At 47.9% G+C, this 23385-nt stretch overlaps 8 protein-coding genes across 8 annotated transcripts; 4 read left to right on the top strand and 4 right to left on the bottom strand.

The window, feature by feature from the left end:
- Positions 1 to 457: 457 nt before the first annotated feature.
- EV420DRAFT_544191 (laccase) lies at positions 458 to 2957 on the bottom strand. Its single transcript, XM_060482531.1, has 13 exons — positions 2648 to 2957; positions 2544 to 2595; positions 2422 to 2490; positions 2123 to 2369; positions 2045 to 2072; positions 1897 to 1990; positions 1188 to 1847; positions 1116 to 1136; positions 1004 to 1060; positions 864 to 952; positions 786 to 809; positions 673 to 734; positions 458 to 616 (listed from the first exon to the last, which is right to left on the bottom strand). Exons 1-13 carry the CDS (start codon positions 2767 to 2769, stop codon positions 561 to 563), a joined length of 1581 nt encoding a protein of 526 aa, XP_060329498.1. The 5' UTR covers positions 2770 to 2957; the 3' UTR covers positions 458 to 560.
- An 835-nt stretch (positions 2958 to 3792) lies between these two features.
- Positions 3793 to 4729, top strand: EV420DRAFT_544104 (uncharacterized protein). The gene is made up of 2 exons (XM_060482530.1): positions 3793 to 4377; positions 4429 to 4729. The coding sequence occupies exons 1-2, from the start codon at positions 4168 to 4170 to the stop codon at positions 4516 to 4518; spliced, it is 300 nt and encodes a 99-aa protein (XP_060329497.1). The 5' UTR covers positions 3793 to 4167; the 3' UTR covers positions 4519 to 4729.
- A 951-nt stretch (positions 4730 to 5680) lies between these two features.
- EV420DRAFT_1551982 (uncharacterized protein) lies at positions 5681 to 6793 on the top strand. The gene has a single exon (XM_060473495.1). It carries the CDS (start codon positions 5732 to 5734, stop codon positions 6422 to 6424), a length of 693 nt encoding a protein of 230 aa, XP_060329496.1. The 5' UTR covers positions 5681 to 5731; the 3' UTR covers positions 6425 to 6793.
- Positions 6771 to 7529, bottom strand: EV420DRAFT_1551981 (uncharacterized protein). Its single transcript, XM_060473494.1, has one exon. It carries the CDS (start codon positions 7389 to 7391, stop codon positions 7176 to 7178), a length of 216 nt encoding a protein of 71 aa, XP_060329495.1. The 5' UTR covers positions 7392 to 7529; the 3' UTR covers positions 6771 to 7175.
- Positions 7530 to 9028: 1499 nt separating this feature from the next.
- Positions 9029 to 9690, bottom strand: EV420DRAFT_1215411 (uncharacterized protein; the record flags this gene model as incomplete). The annotated part of the gene is made up of 2 exons (XM_060466399.1): positions 9029 to 9490; positions 9541 to 9690. Coding segments are annotated over 2 exons (612 nt in total), but the record flags the coding sequence as incomplete, so codon positions are not given.
- Positions 9691 to 13809: 4119 nt separating this feature from the next.
- EV420DRAFT_1765251 (uncharacterized protein) lies at positions 13810 to 15644 on the top strand. The gene is made up of 10 exons (XM_060480815.1): positions 13810 to 14240; positions 14293 to 14318; positions 14365 to 14497; positions 14601 to 14652; positions 14707 to 14770; positions 14836 to 14852; positions 14908 to 14970; positions 15025 to 15139; positions 15197 to 15274; positions 15333 to 15644. Exons 1-10 carry the CDS (start codon positions 14164 to 14166, stop codon positions 15422 to 15424), a joined length of 717 nt encoding a protein of 238 aa, XP_060329493.1. The 5' UTR covers positions 13810 to 14163; the 3' UTR covers positions 15425 to 15644.
- Positions 15645 to 19280: 3636 nt separating this feature from the next.
- On the bottom strand, positions 19281 to 20158 carry EV420DRAFT_1691610 (uncharacterized protein; the record flags this gene model as incomplete). Its single annotated transcript, XM_060479350.1, has 3 exons — positions 20046 to 20158; positions 19833 to 19996; positions 19281 to 19781 (listed from the first exon to the last, which is right to left on the bottom strand). Coding segments are annotated over exons 1-3 (693 nt in total), but the record flags the coding sequence as incomplete, so codon positions are not given.
- A 737-nt stretch (positions 20159 to 20895) lies between these two features.
- EV420DRAFT_1271954 (major facilitator superfamily domain-containing protein) lies at positions 20896 to 22869 on the top strand (the record flags this gene model as incomplete). The annotated part of the gene is made up of 9 exons (XM_060467671.1): positions 20896 to 20983; positions 21038 to 21153; positions 21206 to 21224; positions 21281 to 21470; positions 21602 to 22000; positions 22050 to 22156; positions 22219 to 22362; positions 22414 to 22544; positions 22720 to 22869. The coding sequence occupies 9 exons, from the start codon at positions 20896 to 20898 to the stop codon at positions 22867 to 22869; spliced, it is 1344 nt and encodes a 447-aa protein (XP_060329491.1).
- Between the last annotated feature and the right edge of the window lie 516 nt (positions 22870 to 23385).

The raw sequence follows: 23385 nt of genomic DNA, 5'->3' as shown, positions 1-23385 counted from the left end.
GGCCCGATATTCTCCTCATTGTATGTACCACTTTGGCATGCAACAATGTAAGTAAGGTGAAGGGTCCGAGTAAAGCATTGGCGGAGTTGGCGAAGAAGCGGCCTGACGATCCTGGGTGGGATATGTGCCGGAAGAGGTTGTTGGAATTGGCACAGGATAATTCGGATTCAACCGACTGGTTCAAGAAACAAAAGGTCGATGACTCTTCTCTATCGGAGGTAAGGAGAAAAATTTGCGATGCTATAGATATCGTCGAGAGAATAACCGGTCCTGATATGGTGAGAACCTCCGGTCTTGGTACGATAATGATGATTCATGCGTACTTTCAGGAAAATTCATTACCTCGCATCCCTGAACTCGCACGCCAGAGTCTCGTGAATGGGAAGGCGCTGGAGGGAAACTCCAGTCCACAAGGTGTAGAATACAAATGGATTTCGAAAACTTAAGTTGTGGACAGAATATGGTAGAATTAACCCCTAGAATGCACGGATTTGATGTATTCGCAATATCGGATAGCACAACATAAAGTAAGAAAGATACGAGAGTGCGAACGAGTGACACTAGAGTTGATCCGGAGAAAGTTTGTAGTATTCGGGACAGAGATTATCCCAGGCAGCTGCAATGCAAGTATGATCAACAACACGGAAGACTGCGACTTGCTATATCTCTTACCAGGCGCGGGATTGAACGCTGCAGCTTCGTCGGTAGCTTCGGCGAGTACTACGGCCATACCGCTGATACAAGTTAATTATCAATAGAAGAAGGAAAGATAGAATCATGCTCACGCTTCTAAGTGAAAATCGATGTGACTAATAGATGGATAAGTAAAGATGACGTGAACAAGGAAAGGAGGCGGCACTGACCAATGCAAAAACCAAGGCCCAGGATTGTCGGTTACAAATCGTATGGTAGTGGTATTGCCCATGAGAACGCTTGTTACGTCTCGACGAACCTGTGGGCCAGTCAATTTCTGAAGCACATAACAAGAATGGAATGAACGTACTGGGTCAATATAATTTGTCACATCGCTATCCGCGCTTTTGACAACGTCAAAGGCATGCTGTGTATTATCTTGGTGAGCAAAACTCCATGATTGTGGATTGTTCCGTGCTTACACCGTGTAAATGCATCGGATGCTAGAGACACGTGAGCCCCAAGCACAACTGGCAATTAACATATATACGCACAGGATCCCCAACAGCCATTCCTCCAATCATATTGATCTCAATGGTCTTATTGAGCGGGAGACCATATACAGAACCCTGGGGCAACAAGTCCTGCGCTTTCTGCGCTCCGCTCATGATCTGAAGCAAAACCGGGACCGAGGGTGGCTGAAATGGGACGCTGTTGATTGAAAACTGGCCGGTAGTAAGGTCGATCCCCATCGTCAAGTTCAGTACTACATCAGCACCGCCAGGGAATGGTAGTCCCGGGGCACCAGGATGTCCGAGGGCATGGAGATCCGCCTCCTTCAAGAGAACAAGGGGGGTTTGCTGCGTAGATGTAGGATCTCCTTCCGGAGCACCTACATACCTCAAAATGGCCGAGTTAATTCCTGACTCGAAGGGGGTGCCAGTGAAACCGTAAGCCTCAGTGCCGGGTTGTGCGCGTATCCAATAGTTGTCCACAGGTTGTTTGGCGTGCAAGATGGCAGAATACCGCTGACCTGCAAGGATGCGCAAGGCGTTCACTGTATGAGGCACGGTATTTTCTCCGTCGGCTTCGATGATAGTGAGGTCGTGGCCATCGATAGAGAAAACGTAGTTTGGATCACACGACATGGAGATTATACGGAGTCGGTAACGTTTTGTGGGTTCGACCGTGATCACTGTAAGAGCTGAAGTCGGCTATGAAAGAATTAATATGACGTTATGTAAAAAAGAAGCGTATACATACGTCTTGGTAAAATCTTCCTGACCCATTGATTAGAGTGGAATTGAATCTCTTTTGACCCGGTTGTTTGAGAAGCTCCGGAGTAGGGATGTGGTACCTGATCACTTCATATCAAAAGATTTCGTTCATCAGACAAGTCAATGATACGAACCAGTCCGATAACGTGATGATAGTCGACTCTGAAAAAAGGAATTGAGCACAACGGAAATTCCGCATAGTCCGTACTCACCATCATCAACATCGTATAATTCCCTATGCGGGTCATTCACTCCGTCTATACCGTCATACACGACAAATGGGCCACGTAATCCGTCGCAGTATTGTACCGACAAATGTGAGTGGTACCAAAACGTCCCAGCTTGATCAGGTACGGGGAAGTCGTACAAGAATGAATCCCCCGACGTGATAGGACACTGGGTGACCGAGGCAGTACCGTCCGCAAAATTTGTACCCCGTTGGAAGATACCATGCCAGTGCTACCAGGGACAGATTAGAAGGTTGTGATTAGTGAAATGAGATAATACTTGCAACACTGGTACTTTGGAGCATTGTTTTATCATGGAGCGAATCCTTGACATCAATCTTGAATCGATCACCCTAATAACATTCTTAAGTAAAATTCTGTCAGTTAGTTTGAGAAAGTATCGCACCTTAACTCCCTTGATTAGCGGGCCCGGAAAGGTCCCTCCAGCTACGGTGGTCCTAATTGGGCAGTTAGCAAATCTGAGGTACAAGATAGTGGAAGGATACGAACGAGCGCGTGAATCCATCTGGGGCCAGGTACTGGTTCGATATTTCTAGACCTGTAATTGGGCCAACAATCTCGAAGCCTAAAGAGACCTCTACCAGCAGATAGAGCACAAGAGCAGCGAGCATTCTTGAGAAGCCGGGATGAGGTGTTGGCTAATGCCCTTCATAGTTCGTGAGGGTTTTTAAGGAGCGGGAAAACACCATGCACGTAAGAGAGCGCTCAGACAGGAGTCCTCGGACGAGAATTCCAGAAGTGATCCGAGCGAGATACAAGCTCTTAGGTAGCGAGAGTGAGACGCGTCCTGCTAGTACTGCGATCGGAATGCTGCCGAGAGTTCCAAGGGCACGAAGAACGAGAAATAAGAGATAAAACATAGGCGCGTTGACCAAGTCGAAAAACGTTGAAGGACATATTATCGAAATTTTGGGGTCAGTCTCGGTACAACCTTTGAACTATTCATGGAATGCAGTATAGGAACCGTCAACGAGCGTTACAGCGATTATGCCGAAGTCAGGAGTAGTTCAAGTCGGACCCAGTGTAGCCGCAGACAGAAACAGCGTCAGGCACGTCTTAGCCGCGCTCCGATTTGATTCACAAAATTTCGAGACAAACATCGAGGGGAAAAATGGCTACAGGAACAATGGTTCACAAAGGAGAGTATTTAGCCGCATCCTCAGTATGACGGTGAAGAGAAAAGGAAGGAATCTGTAACATCGTTAGTCAGGAAAATTATACTTCACCGAAAGGGACATCGCGAAATGCTGGAAAAGCGTATCCGGAAACATCTGCTCACCCATTGTTCGCATCTTCTATCGAGCCCATCCGTAACTGCGATGGCAGATAATATGACCCCACCAGCTCGGAGTTGATCTTCCTTCCATGTTCCTGAACAACCAACTGTCATCAACTGTGGTGAGACTGGTTCGGGTCGATCCTTCAGCAGAAAAGGCTCGATTGTGGGTGCAGACTTACAGCTTGAGACAACAAAATATGTCTTAGGAAGTCAGCGATAATGGCGCACAACAAGTAACCGACGGGGAAAATGGTTGTGGTTGGAATTCTTGATATTTTCAGGGGCACAAATCGGAACTTGCCGGGGATCAGTGATCGCTCGCCACCAAGTTATCCGAACATTATTTTCCTTCCATCTCCACATTAGATTAACCGTACACACCTCTGGAAAACAACCGAAAGTTGGTAAAACATCAGACTCTGAAAAAGTATCGTCCTCATCGACCTCTTGCTTTTCACTGGCGAGGAACGCTACCGACGCTTAACCGGCAATGGACGAGCACGGGCTCTTCCTGAAATTCTCTGGTTTGAATCATTGTCACTTGTAGCCTGGGATGCTAATGGCCCTAAAATTCCCGTTTATCTCAACACTTGTTGCCTGGGCTACCAATAACTTAAAAACTTTTAACGTTTACTTTTGTTCACATCCCAGCAAGTCCTGCTTGCCTACCGCTCACCTGACCAACACCTAAATACCGTAAATACGGACCCCAGCTGCTGACGTCAACAGCATGTCTTCCACCGTCCTCGATCTCACCCTCTTCATCAAGTCGTCCGACCTCGACGTTTTTTGGTCTCACTTTGAACCATTGCACAAAAAATGCTGCGCTGAACCGGAGTGCACGCTCTTCGAAGTAGCTATCAGTCACGACAAGAGCGCTGGCGAGACAACTATCAAGCTTTTCGAGATATGGGCGTATTCAGTCGAACAGTTCCTTGAGGTAACTCATCGGAGTTTTATGCAACTATTTTCCTGATCGTGGCGTCCCTAGACACAAGTTAAGAAGCCGTACTATGAGCCCTACAACGCCGCCACCATTCCTCTGTATTCGAAGCCTCGTGAGTTTAACTCGGTTCGCTGATGTTTAGTAGTGCTTCACTGCCCAAAACTTTCAGGCATTGTGGAGCTCTATGAACTTGTAGGAAAATATTCCCGGAAGTGAAGAGGGTCTTCGTATCCCATTTGAACTTCATGTATATAACGTCACAAACGAGCGCGATTCAGACTCAGCAGGAGAACACAATACCGGGAAATCATGGAAAGCTTTCCCCCAGCATGTCGCTTGTGTTTGTAACCTCCGACGGTAAGTCCTGGTTATGTTCCGCTAAATTTCTGAGGCCTCGAAATGTCTGTTTCGGACGAATTTTGCCATACTACACGTGAAGGTAGTGGCGCCAGACCTTCTGTGGAATTCGTGTTGATCACGGTCAATTCAACTGGCTACGTTTCTTTCGTCCGTGATCTAATATGATCTTTTTTCATCCACCTTTGCTCGCCAAGCTACTCTGATTGGAAAAGATGCTATTAGGCTGTTTTACAGCTCCGGTACCTTCGATCTTCTGCCGCTATTAGTTGGTCTAACTAGCGCTGGTACAGAGACATGAGCTTGCTACGTTTTAGGGTCCTAGTAAGTTAAAGCTTTTCGCTGAACCAATGCATTATCTTATTATCTTTGAAAAGGTGTTTGACAAAAATGAATGGCGAAATCTTGATGCACGTTTCGTGTGTACTCGACCGTTCATTTTGAAAACGCCTGATGACGCCGGTAGCAGAAATCCCGGTGTTAATTGAGGAATGAATTGATGCAAAAATGGAGCGATATCAGCTTGAATGATGACAAAGATGGCATCACGTAGCGTCGTTCATTTGTGCTAAATGAGGTTGCTCACTACCCGCTAACCATAGTGATTCGCCAAGGAAGGACTCTTCCTTCCGAAAAGGAACGGATCAAGGATACTTATACATGAGACAAGGAGAAGAAACACCCTTTGCCTTGGAAACAAAGGTGGTTAGGAAAAGTATTTCAAACCTGCGTCTATTGGGGGATGATAAACTTGTTTTAGAGGATAATGCTTGATACGGATAATCCTGAATGTACAGGTTACAAGAAATATGAGGAATGAATTGGAATGCAGAGAGGAGCGATGTTCTTTGATGGTCCATTTGCAGTTCCGACCCGGACCGATTGATTCCGGATCTGTCCCGTTGGAAACGGAATTGTCACATGACGTCAGTGGGTATGTGTCTTTTTGCGAAACCGATCTGGTTAGAGACCTCCTTGACCATGGACCACGATGACACTCACACTCTCGCCAATAATTAAGCCCCAACCGCGCAGCCTCTCGCTGTCGCCCCGCTCGTTGTCGCCGTCGTCCATACCGTCGTCGCCATCGTCGGTGCACTCGTCGAGCTCGGCCATCTTTGAGCGTGACATCGAGCCCATTTCACCGCCCCTGCCACCAGCACATCAGAATCCTCATCGCATACCCCGTGCAAAGGCAACAGAGAGCTCCGTACCATCTGTCCTCGACTCAGCTGCCGCAATCCTGGTAGATTCGCATACAAGCGATGTCGATGTCGAAGTGCTCACTCCAGCTGCCAGCCCGCTGGTGAGCCGCAGTCCGTCTCCAAGGGCCTCGTTGCTGCTCACCACGTCATCATTGGGTCCGCCATCTCCCACGAGCATCGCCCGCGAGCTTTCTCCGGCTCCTTCCCCCAAGATTCTGACCAAGCGATTGTCGTTTTTGTCGTACAGTGATCTCCTTGCTTCCAATCCGACAAATACAGTGATGCTGTCTTCTTTGACCTTGGAACCGCCCACACCGCCTCACATCCTGACCTTGACGGACGGTGGCACCTTGAAAGGCTTCGATGAGTGGGAGAAAGAGGGGCTTGGTATGGGGCTGGAGGAAAGACTGGAAGCTGTCAGCGGGGCTACAAGTCCCATGTCGATCAGGAGCCGTCCTGTGAGTGTCGTGAGATGTTGAACGGTTTTCTATACCCCACGCTGCTGCTGTTATATTCGCCATTCCATCATCTTGTTCAAATCATGCCTTATCCCCTTCGCTTGGAATTCCGAGTATGTGCTCTCCTCTATCCTCTATTTATCTACATCGTGCCGCCAGTTATCTTATTATACGTGTATGTACCAACTACGAACCTGCCCTTTCTACGATACATAATGTACATGCATTCCTTTGTGAAGTGTTTATTCCTTCTTACCATTTTGTCTGTCTAGGTTAGGATTGTAAATACGTTGATTAATTGGGAAGATATCTACATTGAGATAGCAAACATATCTTGTAAACTCGGCAAGGCAGTTCAACTAGTAGTCACTCGAGGGAGAACAGAGCGGCGTTATGCGGAAGTTTGCAACCGAAGTATCAAAAAACGACGGTTCACACTGAGTATCGACGACAAAGTCATTGTTGTGATCATACAAGTTATAACTATGATACAAGTAGATCTGACCAGTAAAGTAAAGGAGCTATTAGAATAATCGTTGTACACTACAGCATCGATGTGTTCTCGGATACCATCAAACTTGGTCACCGTTGCTAGGCATTGCTATTTCCTCGGTAAGAGCTTCTCTAGTACGGTACTGTCTGGCCCAACGCAATAGAAGGGGCAGTGACTTGACTTTCGACCAACCACGTTTCGTCGGTTCATCGTCTCTCCGAACCGGTCGCACGTTGGGAGTCGTGCCAATGGACCTATGTCCGTCCGATGATCCGAGCTCTACATGATTTTGTTCGATGACAGCTTTGAGATCTGCAATATATTTGGCGAGGAACGAAGAGGGCGTGAAACCAGAGAAGTCCACTTCCTGAAGACTCCGCAAACACTGAGGCCAAACAGGGTCATTACGACGCAGGAGTCCGAGTTGACGAAGTGCAGTGGTGTTATCCTGAGTAAGTAGAACAGCGCAAGCTGTGTAAAGCGACCCTGGTTCATGGAGGTATTCCAAAGATCTCCGGCGTATCTGAGGATCCAATTTCCCGGACGACAGCCCGGCGACAAAGGCACCTACGATCTCTGATAGGCCCCAATTAGTAGTGGGGGTGGAGACAATGTAGGGGTTCTTAGTGAACGTGTCGAAGAGCCGCTTGTCAACAAAATAAGCAAAAGCCGCATTCGTGGTGGATGAATGCTCCAATAGAAATATGATAAGTTCAGCTGCTTCTGACGTGTAATGATGGGCATCGGCCAAGTATGCGACGCGCCCCCCCCGGGCCCGGTGTCAATAACCATGTATCATCCTGGAAAGCAATGGATGTGAATTTGGCAGCCAACTCGGCAGGAGAGCTATCTTCAGGAGGGCGAGGGGATGTGCAGTCGAGAATCCGAAAGAAAGCGATCAAGGCAGTACGCCGATCTTCAGCAAACATTGAATCACTGCCAACGCCGTACTCGTCCGATAAAACCAACGCGCGCAGTAGCCTTAGCACTGCGGAGCGATTGTTGTCAAGAGGAAAGGGGGACATATTGAACTCAGGTTGATGGATTTTGTATTCTTCGACACCCATGTAAACCATAATGTTCCGTAAGACTGCACTGAAAAGTGTTCCTAGAGAGGAATCAAGTGCGTTCATCCTGTGTATCGAAGGGGAACCTGCCATGCTCAAGAGAAAACGAACTCGGGGATCATCAGGTTCAGGGAGCTGAGATGTGGGATCATGATAGGATACACTATCCTGGACCTCAAAGTCATCACAGCCGTTGAGCAAGATATCGCCGACAGACGCGAAGAGGAAGTAGGTGATGGCTATGAAAATAGTCTCCGGACGGTCACCTGCGGAATCCATTGATATCGATAATCTATTCGATAGATAGAACCGGGGAGAAAGTTTAAAATCGGCACGCCAGTAGGTCGTCGGAAGTGCATGGAATAGAAGTTCATACACTTCCCGGTCGAAGGGCACGATCTTGGAAAGAAGACAGCCCCACACGATTGGTTGCAGGGGTAGACTCTGACTGGTTCGTAGATTAGCTACAATGAGGTGTCGGACTTTGTGGATGTCCGGAAAGGGATTAACAGCCAAAACCTCTGCATGAAGATCCGATGCGAACTGGTCCTCCCCTACTTGGACAAAGAGAGGCTCATACCGAAAGCGAAGCTGTGCACGGATACAGCGGTCCAGCTTTGTGTCAAGCAGAGCATTGCTTCGTTGGGCATCATCCAGAAGTTCTTGGAGTGTATTGGCGCAGACGCTCGGAAGCCCTTGTGCATAACATCGTACGGAAGTCACAGATCGGATTGGCAAAGCACCAGTTGATTCTACAACAATTCTTTGAACGCTAGGGTTCAATGACACAGAGAATAACCAGGACAAGGCACGCGCATCCGTTTCATCAGCATTTAGCCTAACAGCCTCATGCTCTGCTTCTCGAAGTGTACAAATCGTAGACTTTTCGGTAACTGAAGTGAAGAAACCGTTACAGGCGATGTGGGAATACAGAAGAAAAATGTACTGTGACAACGGTGTCTTGTATGGGCATGAGGGGTATACAATTGGCAGGAAGTTGGTGACGACGTATGCAGCGAAGGATATAAATGTGATAGTTCCAATGACGGATGCAATTGGCACTTGCAGCGGGACTAGAAAAATAACTAGACCCACTAAAAAGATGCAAAGCGATGCGCTCATCAGGACAGGTAGTAGTCCAATAATGAAGCCCACGCCCCACTGCTGTGTTCCCATGAATCGAAATTGACGTACACGGCATCTATCTCGAGGCGTGCCCGATGGTACTACCATGTACTGATGGATCCACTGTTTCGTCAGGACAGCAAACAGCGCCGTAGTCAGACTAAATGAGAGACTGGTGAACCATAATCCATTGACCAACGAATCAGAAATTGTAGGGTGAAATTCTGAGAATGGAGTGAGGCCTGAACGAGGGACGTTGTTCACGCTGGAACCATTGGCTGCTGCGCGCTGGACATCGATGAGCTCGAACAATAGCGACGCCGTGACTTGGCCATAATCAACTTGAAGGCTCTGAGACGTCTGGGCGACGAACGTGGTGACCACCGCAGAGAAAAGACCAGCCTATTCGTCCATTAACGAGGGGAAATTGGATTTATTAGTACTGTACTCACGAACACAAGCAAAACATCCAATCCATCCCTCCATCCTTCCGCCATCTCAGTGTCAAATCTCGCACATTCTTCGAGGTATGTTCTCCATACCCTCGCAATTGGTCCCAGCTCCTCGTACCGCTTGTCTTCGGGGAATTTTTGCTCATAGTCGAACGTGTCATTCCCTTTATTCTCAATGAGATATATAGAAAGTACAGTGATAGATCAACGTACCTCCAGCCTGGAATACACGTTGCTGCATGCCAAAGACACTACGAAGTAGCTTGCGCCATCGCGGCAAGGAATAGGCTGGCGAATTCTCATCCAAGGCAAGAGGCTGAGAATCAGCACCAGCAGCATCCGGTGACCCTTGAGGTTCATTGGGTGGTCCTTGCAGGATTTCATCGTTTCCGTCTTGTGCTGAATGGATGGACGGCATAGCTGTTGAGTGGTGGGAGGGAAAGAAGAGTGCAATAGGCGCCCACTGCGATGCCGAGCCTCTCCGATGAAATCCGTGATGACAGATGCCGCCAATGCGCCGAATATATATGCATCTATCAAAGTAGGTGGTAATAAGTTATAAACGAACTGAGTATACCAGACAAGACAGCTGCGTGTGACAGCGTGTCGTGTCAGCGCCGGGCAATGCAGGCAGTTCAAGGGCTGGCGTCGTGCAGGATGGTGCTTGGGTAGGGTGCACATCTACACAGCATGGGTCTGTCACCGTGGATGCGCCTGCACTCTACATAAGCTACTTGTTGGTATTCCATTGGATATCTATTGTAAAGTAAATGTACCTTTTAATCCACGACACCTTGATACCGCCACCAAGTCTGTCTTCATCCACAACGATAACGACCATCCCTCGTCGCCATAAACTGAGCTCTTGCGCTGCGTTTCGTGAGTGCAAAAGAGAGGATCGTCCTCGGCCACACTGCATTCCACACCAGGTGTGACCATCTTGCGGATACGGATGAGGATTCTGCCGCCGATGTTGGCGGGTATGCACACACTGTACATAGGCTACATGTTCTTGTTAGAACAGAATACCAATGGACAAAATTCGTGAACCGAACGCACCTTCAAATATGACCCGAACAGTACCACCACCTTCACTAACAACCAATACGAACCACTAACAGAGAGAAAAAATTCGCAATGCTCGTGAACTAAGTCGGTGCGCTACGCTTGCTAACTGTTGGCGTGACGTGTATGCTGTAAAAAACCAATCAGAAGGTTTACAGCCAGAAAATGTTATAGGACGAACCACAATTGAACAGGAAAAAAAGAGAACGAATTCTCATCGCACACTCCACTCTTGAGGGCTTCATGCTTCATTCTGCAGAGACGGCTGCGTCGAGATTCTCCCCGACTAGCATGCGGTGCCATGTTTCGCCACGCCTAACCTAAAACGGTGGTTGGCTCATATAGAAAAAAATACTATACAAAACATCTCAGAACGGGAAATCTAGAGGGAAAGAAATTCTAGGATTACCTGGGCTGTAGAGCTTGACGGCGGTGGTGTTGGTGGACGCTCCGCACGCTCGAAGTCTGCAAGCATGACAGTCACATGGCCAATGAGCAGTCCGTCGACTCCGGCCCGCACAACTAGCGAGAGCATACTAGGGTACCAGGGTTGAGAGTAAGGAAGCCGAGGTCAAAAGCGAAGGGGAGGAGGAAAGGGTGAAGTGGGAATGAAGCAGGAAGCCGGAGTTCGATCCCATCCGCAACGGCGGGGAGTTTCAAGTTGGAAAGGACCGGGAGAGAACACGAAGAGAGCATAACGAAGCAGACGTCGGACGTTGATCGGTTCTGAGTGACAACTTCGTTATTTCTGGCGAGCGGTCACGGTAAGTTCGACATACGGCGATTTTGGTTCAGATAATGATAGTCTATGCCCTCGTTTCCTGGGTAAACCTGTCAGCTCCAACTCGGAGATTGGAATGGGAAGAACAAACCTCAAATTCTTCGCTTGACTTGTAGTGATCAGATGCTCTGGATACCAGCTTCCGTGGCGTGTTATACTCTTTGTGTGCTCTGTGTGGTTTGATGTATCAAGTAAACGATAAACCAATGCTCTTGACGAACTTGAATAGAATTTGAGTCACTTCCGAAGAAACGGAAGCTGAATAATACGTACCGCTGCTCGATGTCTTCGAATCCCCGTGCTACTAGTCCCAGATTGGGAAACCAACCACTTAAACCAGGTGAAAATGACCTCGGAGCTAGGGAACTGGAGATCAGTTAAAAATTATGAGATCCATGTCAGAATACACACATTTCCGATTGCTATGACCCGTTTCCTTTGAATTGGTGGAGGAACATAAAAAGCCGAGAACACGACAGCTCTGCACTTGCAGATCCATTGACGAACGTCGTGCGGGAGACGATGTTGAAAGTGTAGTGATACGAGGAATCATTCACTTCTACATACCAGCCTGCGCAAATGTCCCCACGTTCGAAACTGGACGAAATTCGAATAACACCGGATTTAAGTGTTGTTGAAATTGTATGTAGAACGGAGACAGCAAGGTTCTGAAATTCAGAGTGAGCAAAACAACTTGACGTGTCATTTTGATGGGAACGTACGCGAGGCATGGGCGTTAATGGGCGTCTTGCCAGTGATATGCCAAAGTGGACTAGTGTTGGTTTTGCGTTCAAATGGGAGGGACCTGCTGCATATAGACCTTGAAGAATAACTTTGTAAGACAGAAAACAAATGCTAAGGTGAGGTTTAACACAATGTACTCTCAGAACCAGTTCAAGTTCACTCACCAGTAGTATCCCATTGAACACGACGCCGTAAAATAAACCCCATCCCCGAAAATGTACAAAAATATCGGTCTCGGTCTCGGTGATGTCGTCGACCGTTGTCGTGAAAGCGTCGAGAGGTGAGACTCGAGTAGAGCACCTTCAGCTGATAGCGAGTTGGTAGGTCAAACGAAGACTATCAGATGTCAAATAAGTAAATAGTGAGCTCTGAACAATGGAAGATGTTGTAAAATTGACCTGGAAACATGTAGCCGTTGCCGAGGTCTCCTGAATAGAATTCAACTGGGTATTCGGTTTGTTGAGTTCAGTGGCACCGAAGGATACATAAACCATTTGAAACATGGCATGGAAATCAAGGTCGTTCGAAAATCGGAAGATGCGGAGGAGGACAGCAGGTTATGCGAAACAAGCAGGGAGGGTCTTGGTAGCGAGCGCATAAGTGCCGGCGACTTAGATCGCGTCAACCACGTGCTCTTGTATTCCTTGCCGCCGGTAACACCAATCACCACCACCATCGCCCACCACCATCGCTACTCTCAACGACATAGAGGGAGTACATGTGATGACAGGATGAGCAGGGAATGGTAAGTACTCATTCTTTGCTCATTTTCATGATACCTACTGGGGCTTTCCCACAGCGCAATCCATTGTTTCGGGATCATATTAATTACACGACGACGTTTCGATATAACACCTGCCCTTGACTTCGACTAATGGGTATTAAGCACGAGGAGTCGAGGATAGCATTACTGGAGGAGATTCGGTTCTGACGGTGCTTCGCTCACCGGCAAGCTTTCTGTGACGCCGAACAATCAGCCTCTCGCTGCCTCCACCCCTTCTCAGAACCTCGTTTCTTCCCTTGGATTAGGGTTTGCACACCTCCTGCACATACCACCTGCGCACATTTACATCCGTGCTCCATTACGTTCGTCTCCGCACACACCAACCTGAGGGTGTTCTCTTTCTCCTCAGCATTCAGAGGAACTCGCTCTTCAAAGAGTCCAACCTTCTTCTGATCAACGCGACAACCTTCCCAGTAGCGTGCCACGATCCATCATGAAGGAGGATCTAATTGTTCAGGCGGTGGCGGGACTAATGGGCATCGTTAGGGGCGGGAATGGCAACTGCTGTCGCTTCGCCTAGCTTCACATCCGCGTATCCCTTCACCATCCCCGACATGATGATGCACATGCATTATTGCTTCAGAGGGTATGCTGCTCATGTCGGCAACAACACGACCGCGCACAACCAAAACTTCTTCAGCGTTGCTCGAGGAAATCAGGTGCTGACACCGTGTCGTTCACTCAGAACAGACACGGAGAATGTGGTCCATGCCGTGTATCCCAGGCTATGGCTTGTGCCCAAGGGGTGATGGAAGATGGAAGTGGCTGCAGAAGAAAGGAAACGGCATATATGCGTAGATGGTAAGTCCCTCCCATGCAGCCTATGTACGTCGCTCGTTGCTTACCCCATCGTTCATCGTTAGCTGGATCTCCTTCACTCCCATCTGTGCGAGATCGTCAACCTACGAGCGAAAGCCACCACCTCCCAGTACGAGGATAGCATTACCGGAGGATTATTTCACGCCAACGTCTTGTCGCATCCCAGGGACCATCGTCTCTGGGCAGAAATGTATGCTACTGGAAAATGAGAATCGCGAGCTGCACGCTCATCTCAAGATCTCAGGGGTGGCAAGTTCTCTGTCCCCTCCTGCGTTCAGAATTTCCACACTGGCAGCATGATTTTGATCTGCGACGACCCTCCCTTCACCTCCCTCCCTCCCTATTCCTTCCTCCACTTCATTGAACACGGCTACAGCACGTTCTCTTTATTTTCGCTTGTCTTCGATGCCTTTCTGTCGCAAGAAGAGTCATGAGCGTTGATGCCCATATCGGGATCAACGACATTGATCAACCGCGCGTGACTTCTTTCCTCCTACCACCACCACAGTGAGTTTTATTCCTTTTCATTTTGTGTTCTTATGCTCATGTCCGAATTTAGAGTCCTGTTAGCAGCACAAAACTATGGTACGTGTTCTTAGTTTGTGCCTTGGCTGAATCCTTAATACTCTAGACGGCCTCAAGCCTCGAATTTTCGTGACGGACGACATACGACGCGATGTTAATATCGTTTCCTTACCTCTAGGTCTCCTGAAGATATCAAGTCACGTAGAGTTCGAGGAGCAGAGCGTGTTTACGTTACCAAGGTGAGTCTTGGTCTACAGCTACCAGTTCCAGGACTGAACTAATGGTCAATTCAGTGGCCGTCACTACTTTCTTCAAGGCCAGGGTTTTGAACCTGTCGAACAGAAATCAGCACGGTGATTTCCCCGTGACGACGTATCGCCATCCGGCGAGCGAGGTAAGTCTTCGATTAAGTCAATGACTTGGTATCATAACTAACATTGGCTTGAAGCTTCCGAACTTCAACCAACCCCAGGATTGCCTTAAGACGACGTATTTCCGTCCGCCGGGGCCAGGTAAGTCTGCACTAAACTGCCATTAGCACTGATCTTGCCTTGAAGCCAAATCAAACTGAGGCCAGGATTGCGCCGAGACGATGTATCTTTGGCTGGCGACAATCTCATTTCCCATCCTTACTAACGCCTTTCTCTAGTATCTGAGCTTGAGCATGTGCCACGAAGACTTCGAGTACATGTATCGGCTTCCGGCGAGCGAGGTAAGTTGTTTTGTAGGAAATTTCTCATTGATGTTGACCTCATCCTTTTCACAGGGACAAAAGTGGATTTCCCAGAGTGCGAACCTTGCAGAGCCGAAAGCTAGATTTGGAGCTGCCCACCAAGCTTTTCCGGCTATTCTCGGTTCTGAGTCAATGTCAGATTTTCACGGTAAGTTGTTATTTGCGTATTTTTGATATCGCCGTGCTAAATGTTTACATATTCTAGGTTCGAGTTCGACCTCGATATCTTCGAGACTGAAACCCTGCCTAGTCAACATCACGCGTCAAGGAAATAAAGTTAAACGTAAGTTTGCGTTGTTTTCTGTGATTTTTGCTCGAATTTCAAGCTGATTTTCTTGTAGGACCGGCCAGAAATCAGCGGAATGCGACCGCAAAGCCAAGTCGTCCTCGACGCCAACCAGGTACACATTCTACTCGTGATCGGCAAAAGTGATGGCCGATGCCTTATTTGGTGCAGCATGGTACTCAGGTCCGTGATCACAAAAAATTCTAATTGTGCCTATCTACCGTCGCCATTGTTCCAAATATACCAACTATCCATCCTCTAAAACCGTGTGTGACCTCCCTTTGCCTTGAGAACAGCCTCGACCCGATCTGACATGGACTCAATATGCTTATCAATATCCATTAAGGACATTGAGGCCCACTCTTGCAAAACCGCCTCTCGCAGTGCCTTGGTGCTTGTCGGATGCCTTGGGAGTGCACGGAGACGCTTCTTGAGCTCATGCCAGACTGGTTCGATGGGGTTGATATCAGGAGAATTTGGTGGATGAGGAAAGAGAGGGATGTCATTTTGCGCAAGCCAGCGTTTGGTGGTCTTGGCTGTATGACTTGGTGCGCCATCTTGCTGGAAGGCAAGTCCTGGCCAGGCTTCCTCCAAATCCTTCCAAAACACCTTCAACTGACCCTCTAGCACTTGCTCCTGATAGCGAGCTGCTGTCATTCCTCCACCTTTTCCACCAGGATACTCAAGAACAGCTAACGGCCCCTTCCACCCCAATGCGACACATCCCCACACCATTACACGCATGGAAGACTGCTTAAATGTTGGCACTACACAGCTCTCATCCAACTCTTCATCAACACGCCGTGTCACAAAAATCCGACCTGTCTTATCATCGAGATGGATGTAACATTCATCTGACCAAACCACCTTCCTCCAATCCTGCTCCTTGTGATCCTTTGCCCATTGTTTTCGTGCCTTCTTTTGGTCTGCAGAGAGAAAGGGTCGTTTCCATGCAACACGTCGATGCAGTCCGTGGTCCTCCAAGGCCTTGGCAATAACCTTCTCACTCACATCAATACCAACTTCATTACTGAGGTCTCTAAGTGGCAGTCGGCGGTTTTTTACAGCTGCACGGGCAAGACGACGTGATGTACGCTCATCAATCTTCTTCGGCCATCCACTACGGGGTAGATTTTCGATGGAACCATGCTCCCTGTACTTCCGCCAGATTTTTTGTGCCGTCTCATATGGAATGCCAGTGAGAAGGGCACTTTCATTTAATTTGTGTGTAGCAAGCATAGCACCAATGAACTGGTTTTTTGCTGCCTCATCATGTTCGTGTCGCATTGTGTCTTTGGGCATCAGAAAAAGAAGCAGAATGACATTAGCGAAGTAGCACAAATGAAAAAAAATAATGATCAGCCGTGTCCATATTTAGTAGCAGCCATCACTTTTGCCAATCACGAGTACATTTAACTCATGGTTTTGCAGTTTTCGAATCAGCACGAATTCCGAGTACAAACTCTCGTGGGGCCAACCTTGGCACGGAAACCTCAGTTTGCGGGCAACATTCGACGGTGGAGGTGCATCTCACCGCGCGGAGTGCAGGCACGTGGGAAGGATTCAGGGATGGTTTCTGATTGAAGAGGCGGACTAAGACAAGCCTGGAGAAGTCCCGGGGAATGATGGTGGGGTCCCAGTATAATGAATAGCCATCTTGGTTAAGTCCCAAGACTGGCTTTTTTTTTCTGAATCCTGCAAGGGAGGAAACTGAGGGTGTAATTATGTTTGAGTGTAGTAGATATGTAATTAAGAGTGGTGGACTGTTTGCATGCTAAATATTAAAACGAAAGACTGCTCCGAGCCTCGATGACAAACTTATTATCGTGATCATCTAAGTCCTGATACAAGTAGCTCTATCCAGTAAAGTACGGGAGCTATCACAATGATCATTGTACACTACAGAATTGGTGTGTTCTCGTTGCCATCAAACTTGGTCACCATTGCTAGACATTGCTACTCGGGAAGAGCTTCTCTAGTACGGAGTTGCCTGACCCAACGCAATAGAAAGGGAAGTGACTTCACTTTTGACCAAGCACTTTTCATCGGTTCATTGTCTCCCTGAACCAGTCGCATGTGAGGACTCGTGCCTGTCCGTTCTGAGCTCTACACGATTTCGTTTTATGTAAGCCTCGAGATCTGCAATGTGCTGGGCCACGGTGCGAGGATTGAATGCTGATTTAGTGGGCCCTTGAAGACGCTGCGCCACATGATGACGCTGCACCACCCCTTGAAGACTCTGCGCCTCCTCCTGAAGACTCTGCAAACATTGAGACCAAACAGTGTCATCATGATGCAAAAGTACAAGTTGATGAAGTGCAGTGATGTTATCCATAACAAGAAGAACAGCGCAAGCTGTGTGGAGGGACTTCGGTTTGTGGAGGTATTCCAAAGATCTCTGGCGTACCTGAGGATCCAATTTCCCAGACGACAGCCCGGCGACAAAGGCACCTATGATCTCTGATAGGCCCCACATAGTGGTGGGGACGGAGACAGTGTTAGAGTTCTTAGTGAAAGAGTCGAATAGCCGCTTGTTAACAAAATGATCAAAAGCCACATTCATGGTGCGTGAATGCTCAAATAGAAAAATGACGAGTTCAGCTGCTTCTGTGGTGGTATCGTTTGGAGCATATGATAACCATGTATCATCCTGGAAAGCAACGGACAAGAATTTGGCAGTCAACTTGGCAGGAAAGTTATATTCAGGAGGGCGAGGGGATATGCAGTTGAGAACCCGAAGGAAAGCGATCAAGGTGAGACGCCGATCTTGAGCAAACATTAAATCGCTGCTAACACCACTGTCATCTGATGAAACCAACTGGTATACCAGCTTTAGTACGGCGGAGCGATCACTGTCAAGGAGAATGGGGACCATGCCACCTTGGGGTCGATGGATTCTGTAGTTTTCAAGACCCATGTAAGCCATAATCCCCCGCAGGATGGTGCTGAAAAGTGTTCCCCGAGAGGAATCAAGTGCACTTGTCCTGTATGTCAAAGGGGAATCTGCCATGGTCAAGAGAAAATAAAGTCGATGATCGTTGGATGTAGGTTGCTGAGATGTGGGAGGAGAAGAGGATACAATAGCTGAGACTTTAAAATCAGCAGGGGGATTCAGCAAGATATTGCCGATGGACACGAACAGGGATTCGGAGATGGCTGTGGCAAGAGTCTGTGGACGGTCACCTGTGGGTATCACTGACATCGGTAATGAATTATATGGATAGATCTGCAGAGGACGTTCAAAATCAGCATGCCAGTAGGTCATCGGAAGTGTATGAACCATAAGTTCATACACTTCACGGTCAAAGGGTAGGATCTTGGAAAGAAGACGACCCCATACTATGGGTTGCAGGCGTAGACTCTGACTGCCTGGAGGGGTTCGTAGATGATCTACAATGATGTCTTGGACTTGTCAATGGTCCATGTATGTTTTAGCAGCCAAAACCTCTGCACAAAGATCCGGTGCCAATTGGCCCTGCCCCTTATACTCTGGGATCAAGGCACCCGGAACCTGGAAACGAAGGTGTGCACATATACAGCGGTCCAGTTTGCTTGTGTCAACAACAGCATTGCTTCGTCGAGTGCCATCCAGAAGTTCTCGAAGTGTATAGGTGCAGAATTTCGGAAGCCCTTCTGCATAACGTTGTACAGAGGCCACAGACCGGATCGGTAAAGCACTGGTTGATTCTACAATGGTCCTTTGAACACTAGGGTTTGATGAGATGGAGAACAACCAGGACAAGGCCCGCGCGTCTATTGCATCAGCATTCAGCTTAATAGCCTCACACTCTGCTTCTTGAAGTGTACAAATCGGGGCCTTTTTGGAAACTGGTGAGGTCCCAGACCAGTATCTGGAAATCAGAGAGATGACTGGAGTGAAGATGCTGCTATGGGCAATGTAGGAGTACAGAAGGAAAATGTACTGTGACAACGGCGTCTTGTACAGGCATGAGAGGTATATGATGGGGAGGAAGTTGGTGATGAAGTATGCAGCAAAGGATATGAATGTAATAGTCCCAACAACAAATGCAATCGACTTTTGCAGCGGGACTAGAAAAACAACTAGGCCGACTAGAAAGATGCAAAGCGATGCGCTCATCAAGACAGGTAGTAGTCCGATAATGAAGCCCACGTCCCACTGCTGTAGCCCCATGTATCGGAACTGACGTACGCAACATCTATCTTGAGGCATGCCTGATGGAATCGACATGTACTGATGGATCCATTGTTTCGTCAGTACAGCAAAGAGGGCGGTAGTCAGGCTGAATGAGAGACTGGTGAACCATAGTCCGTTGACCAACAGATCGGAAGTTGTAGGATGAAATTCTGAGAATGGAGTGAAGCCTGAACGAGGAATGTCATTCACGCTGGAACCATTGGCTGCTGCACGCTGGACATCAATGAGCTCGAACAATAGCGATGCCGTGACTTGTCCATAGTTGACTTGAAGTCTCTGGGACGTCTGTGCGACAAGCGCAGTGACCATGGCAGAGAAAAGACCAGCCTATCCATACATTAAAGAGGGCAAATTAGAGTTATTAGTATTCGTACTCACGAAAACCAGCAGAACACCCAATCTGTCCCTCCATCCCTCCACCGTCCCAGCATCAAATCGTGCACATTCTTCGATGTATGTTCTCCATACCCTTGCAAATGGACCCAGCTCCTCATACTGCTTGTCTTCGGGGAATTTTTGCTCATAGTCGAAGGTGTCATTCCCTTTACTCTCAATGAGATATATGGAAAGTACAAGGATAGATCAACACACCTCCAGCCTGGGATACACGTTGCTGCATGCCAAATACACTGTGAAATAACTGGCGCCATTGCGACACGGAATAGGCTGGCGAATTCTCATCCAAGGCCAGAGGCTGAGAATCAGCAGCAGCAGCAGCATCCAGTAACTCTCAGTTGCCTTGAGGTTCATAAGGCGGTCCTTGCGAGATTTCGTCATTTCTGTCTTGTGCTGCATGGATGGAAGCCATAGCTGTTAGGTGGTGAGAGGGAACTGTGACTGTCCCTCCTATGTGGCAAGCCGACGATAGACGCGATAGACACGTGGTAGTCATGGGAAAAGAAAAATGATCTCATCTCGGAAAGCCGATCCGTTTTTGCCGTTGATGGTTTTCACTCCACCGCTCAATCCACTGGCATGCTAATATCATTAAATACTTTCATCCACTTTCGCTGCAATGTCGAACTGTATTGAGGGCATGAAGCCGGGAATGAATGCACTCTGTTCGTATATACGTGCATTAAACTGTCTTTTGTGCAGCCGCGACGACTCGTCAATTTTCCCAACGACCTCTTCACACATCAAGGTGGTGAGGAGCTGCCAAAAGGTGGCAATAATGGCAGAGAGAGGCCGGAGAAGTTTGAAAGATGCATGTGCAATCCGAAGGTATGTATGTAGTCATTTTGCCTCATCTCGCCAAGGGAGAAGTTCACATACAGTTTACACAAGGTTCTACTCGTATTCCACATACTTCTTTCATTTCGATATACGTAGTGTCTGGGACTACTATCAGTCAACGAGCGATGATGGATACCTCCTCTGAGAGTATAAAGTTCGCCTGAGGAGCGCACGTCCCATGCAGACTTCAAGCGTTCCAGATTGCATGTTTCTGCACACTGGCGTCCAAGAACATCTTTGGGGCTGGAAATGGAGGTCGTCGCACTGTATTGTGACATTCGTAATATGGCTAGGTAAAGTTTGTATCTTATATCTCAGAACGAGCTGACATCTTGTACCAATACTAGGTATTATTGTAGACAGTCTATCACTCGCTTTGTGTATACCCGTTGTCCCATTCCAGTTGAAGGCACTCGGTTATACAGATGCAGCTTCTCTGACGGGATGGCTTTTTTTTGCATATGTATGACCCTGTTCGTCCTCTGTTGCCGATTTTGATGCTTACTTGCTCCCAGGGTGGAAGCAATGTCATAAGTACATTTTCTGCAAACTTTCGCTTGTGGCCCGACTAGAAGTGCTGCTTTTTACAGCCTCTGCGCTCATTGTTATCTGGTCTGAAGCATACGACACACGAAAGCTTCCGTATTCTATTGGTATATTGTCGCTTATTGTTTCCCAAATCATGTTCATGGAGGCTCCTTCTTACTGGGTCATGTGTCTTGCGCGGTGTCTTCAGGGCGCAGCAAGTGCGGCAAGGATGGTTATTGGTCCGGCAGCTATGTAAGCTATAGTACCCTGAGATTGTGTCCCCACTTACCCCTTACCCCCTCAGGTGCGATCAAAGTCCTTCTAAAGTTGTCAGTAGGTCGCTTACACTGGTCTTTTGCTTAGTTCTCATCGTTTGACTGCAGGGCAACTGGGCATTGCATTGTCGGGCGCTCCTGTTGGGTGCGAATATCCCCTTTCTTCTTTTTAAATGAAGCATCGAGTATTTTTAGTCTGCTTCTTGGAACCCCAATAGCCGGACTGCTATACACCCATTTCGGTTTTCGCGGGCCCTTTGTTTTTAGCTCTATAGCCGCCTTGCCTATCCTGGCTCTCTGGCTTCTCATCATCCCAGTCAGATATGCGTCCGCGCCGCTGTGTTTTGCTGATAGGTCGGATGAGATCCCGTTGGAAAGTGAGAGAGAAGGAAGAACTACTGCTTCCTCAGGCGAAGTGCAGAATAAGGCCTCGCCTGTGAAGGTTCTCCATCTCATGCTCCAGTCGCCCCGTATAGTTGCAGGGATGTGTCTCGCGTTTATCCATGGGTTTGCACCTTACTTTCTATCGCTTACTGTCCCTGAACGCATTTCATAGCATGCTAGATAATTTTATGCAACCCATCGTGCCGTCTCACCTGAACAGCGTCTGGGGCCTCAATGTTTCTCAAGTCGGCCTTGTCTTCTTGGCTCCTACCATTTCTGGTTTTATTGGTACGTCAATACGTATCCCTTCTGGAAGTACAAATTCACTGATCCATCTGTAGCTGTACTTCTTTCTGGCTGGCTTGCAGACCGTCGAGGTGTTTCTGTAGTTATTGTAATCACCTCGGCCTTGGCTATCCCATGGTTTGTAATCCTGAGCATAGCTAGGTACTTGTCATTCTTCATTGTTGTGTACTTTTGCGCGTGTAAGTGGTCAAATTCGTTCATTTCAGCTCCTCTAATAGGTGATCTTCTAGTCTTTTTCGGCTCTGGAGTCTTATCGCCGATATTAGCCGAGTTTGCGTCTACTTCACGAAGCATTGATGGTGTTGGCTGTAAGTGGTTCATAGGCTATTTTCTCGTGGTACTAAGTCCCATCGATCAAGACGTTCATGTTTATGGGGCTCTGTATTAGGCTTTTAGGATTGGACTGACAGGTTTGTCACCTGCGCAGCGCTAAATCTTGTTGACTTACTCCATATCTAGCTGGACCTGTTTTGACTGATCAGGTAGGTGCATATGTCCTAGAGGATAAGCAATTCACTGACGTGCCGACTACTTAGATGTACGATAACCTCGCCGATGGATGGATGGATATCTGTTTAATGGCGGCCGGACTACATGTATGTGGCATGGTAATGACTTTCTTCTACATAGGAGAGAAACCCATCACGCGAAGCTCCTTCCGGCGTATCAGACATTTAGCATCGTAGGTCCGCACATACAGTCCACGTATGAGGAACGAGACGGCATAGCCCAATCCGAGTTTTGGCTACAGATTCAGGATTCCCAGTCAGATACCCGCAATTTGGCGAAAGAGCAAGGTGCACGAAACGGTCAACAGTATTAAGCGAGCATTTTTGCTGCCAAAGTTCAAACACCTGCGGCTGGTAAGGTGGGCTCTCTGCTATCGTTCGAGGGTGAAAGATGTTATAGGGCGGCCAGGAGTGTTCTTTTTTTTGGCACAATATGAATCTTACATCCCTCGTCGATCCACTGCTAGTTCATACTACTCCGAATACGAAGGCTGGGGAGGGAAGTCGGAACTGCCCATGGGCAACCCGAAGGTGCGTATGTAGTCGTATTGATAAGAAGGAACCTCACATACATTTTTTCTAAGGTTCTACTCGCTTGGCAGCCATCTAAGCCTGGTTTCGGTTATCATTTTTGTATTTACACTGTTAGCTTGTGGGTCTAGCGCCTTCGTACATTGAGCCTGACTGTTGACA

Source organism: Desarmillaria tabescens (assembly GCF_030435595.1).
Source record: "Desarmillaria tabescens strain CCBAS 213 chromosome Unknown EV420scaffold_23, whole genome shotgun sequence".
NCBI lineage: Eukaryota > Fungi > Basidiomycota > Agaricomycetes > Agaricales > Physalacriaceae > Desarmillaria > Desarmillaria tabescens.
The sequence above is the reverse complement of the archived record's forward strand: the minus strand, read 5'-3'. Positions and strand labels throughout refer to the sequence as shown.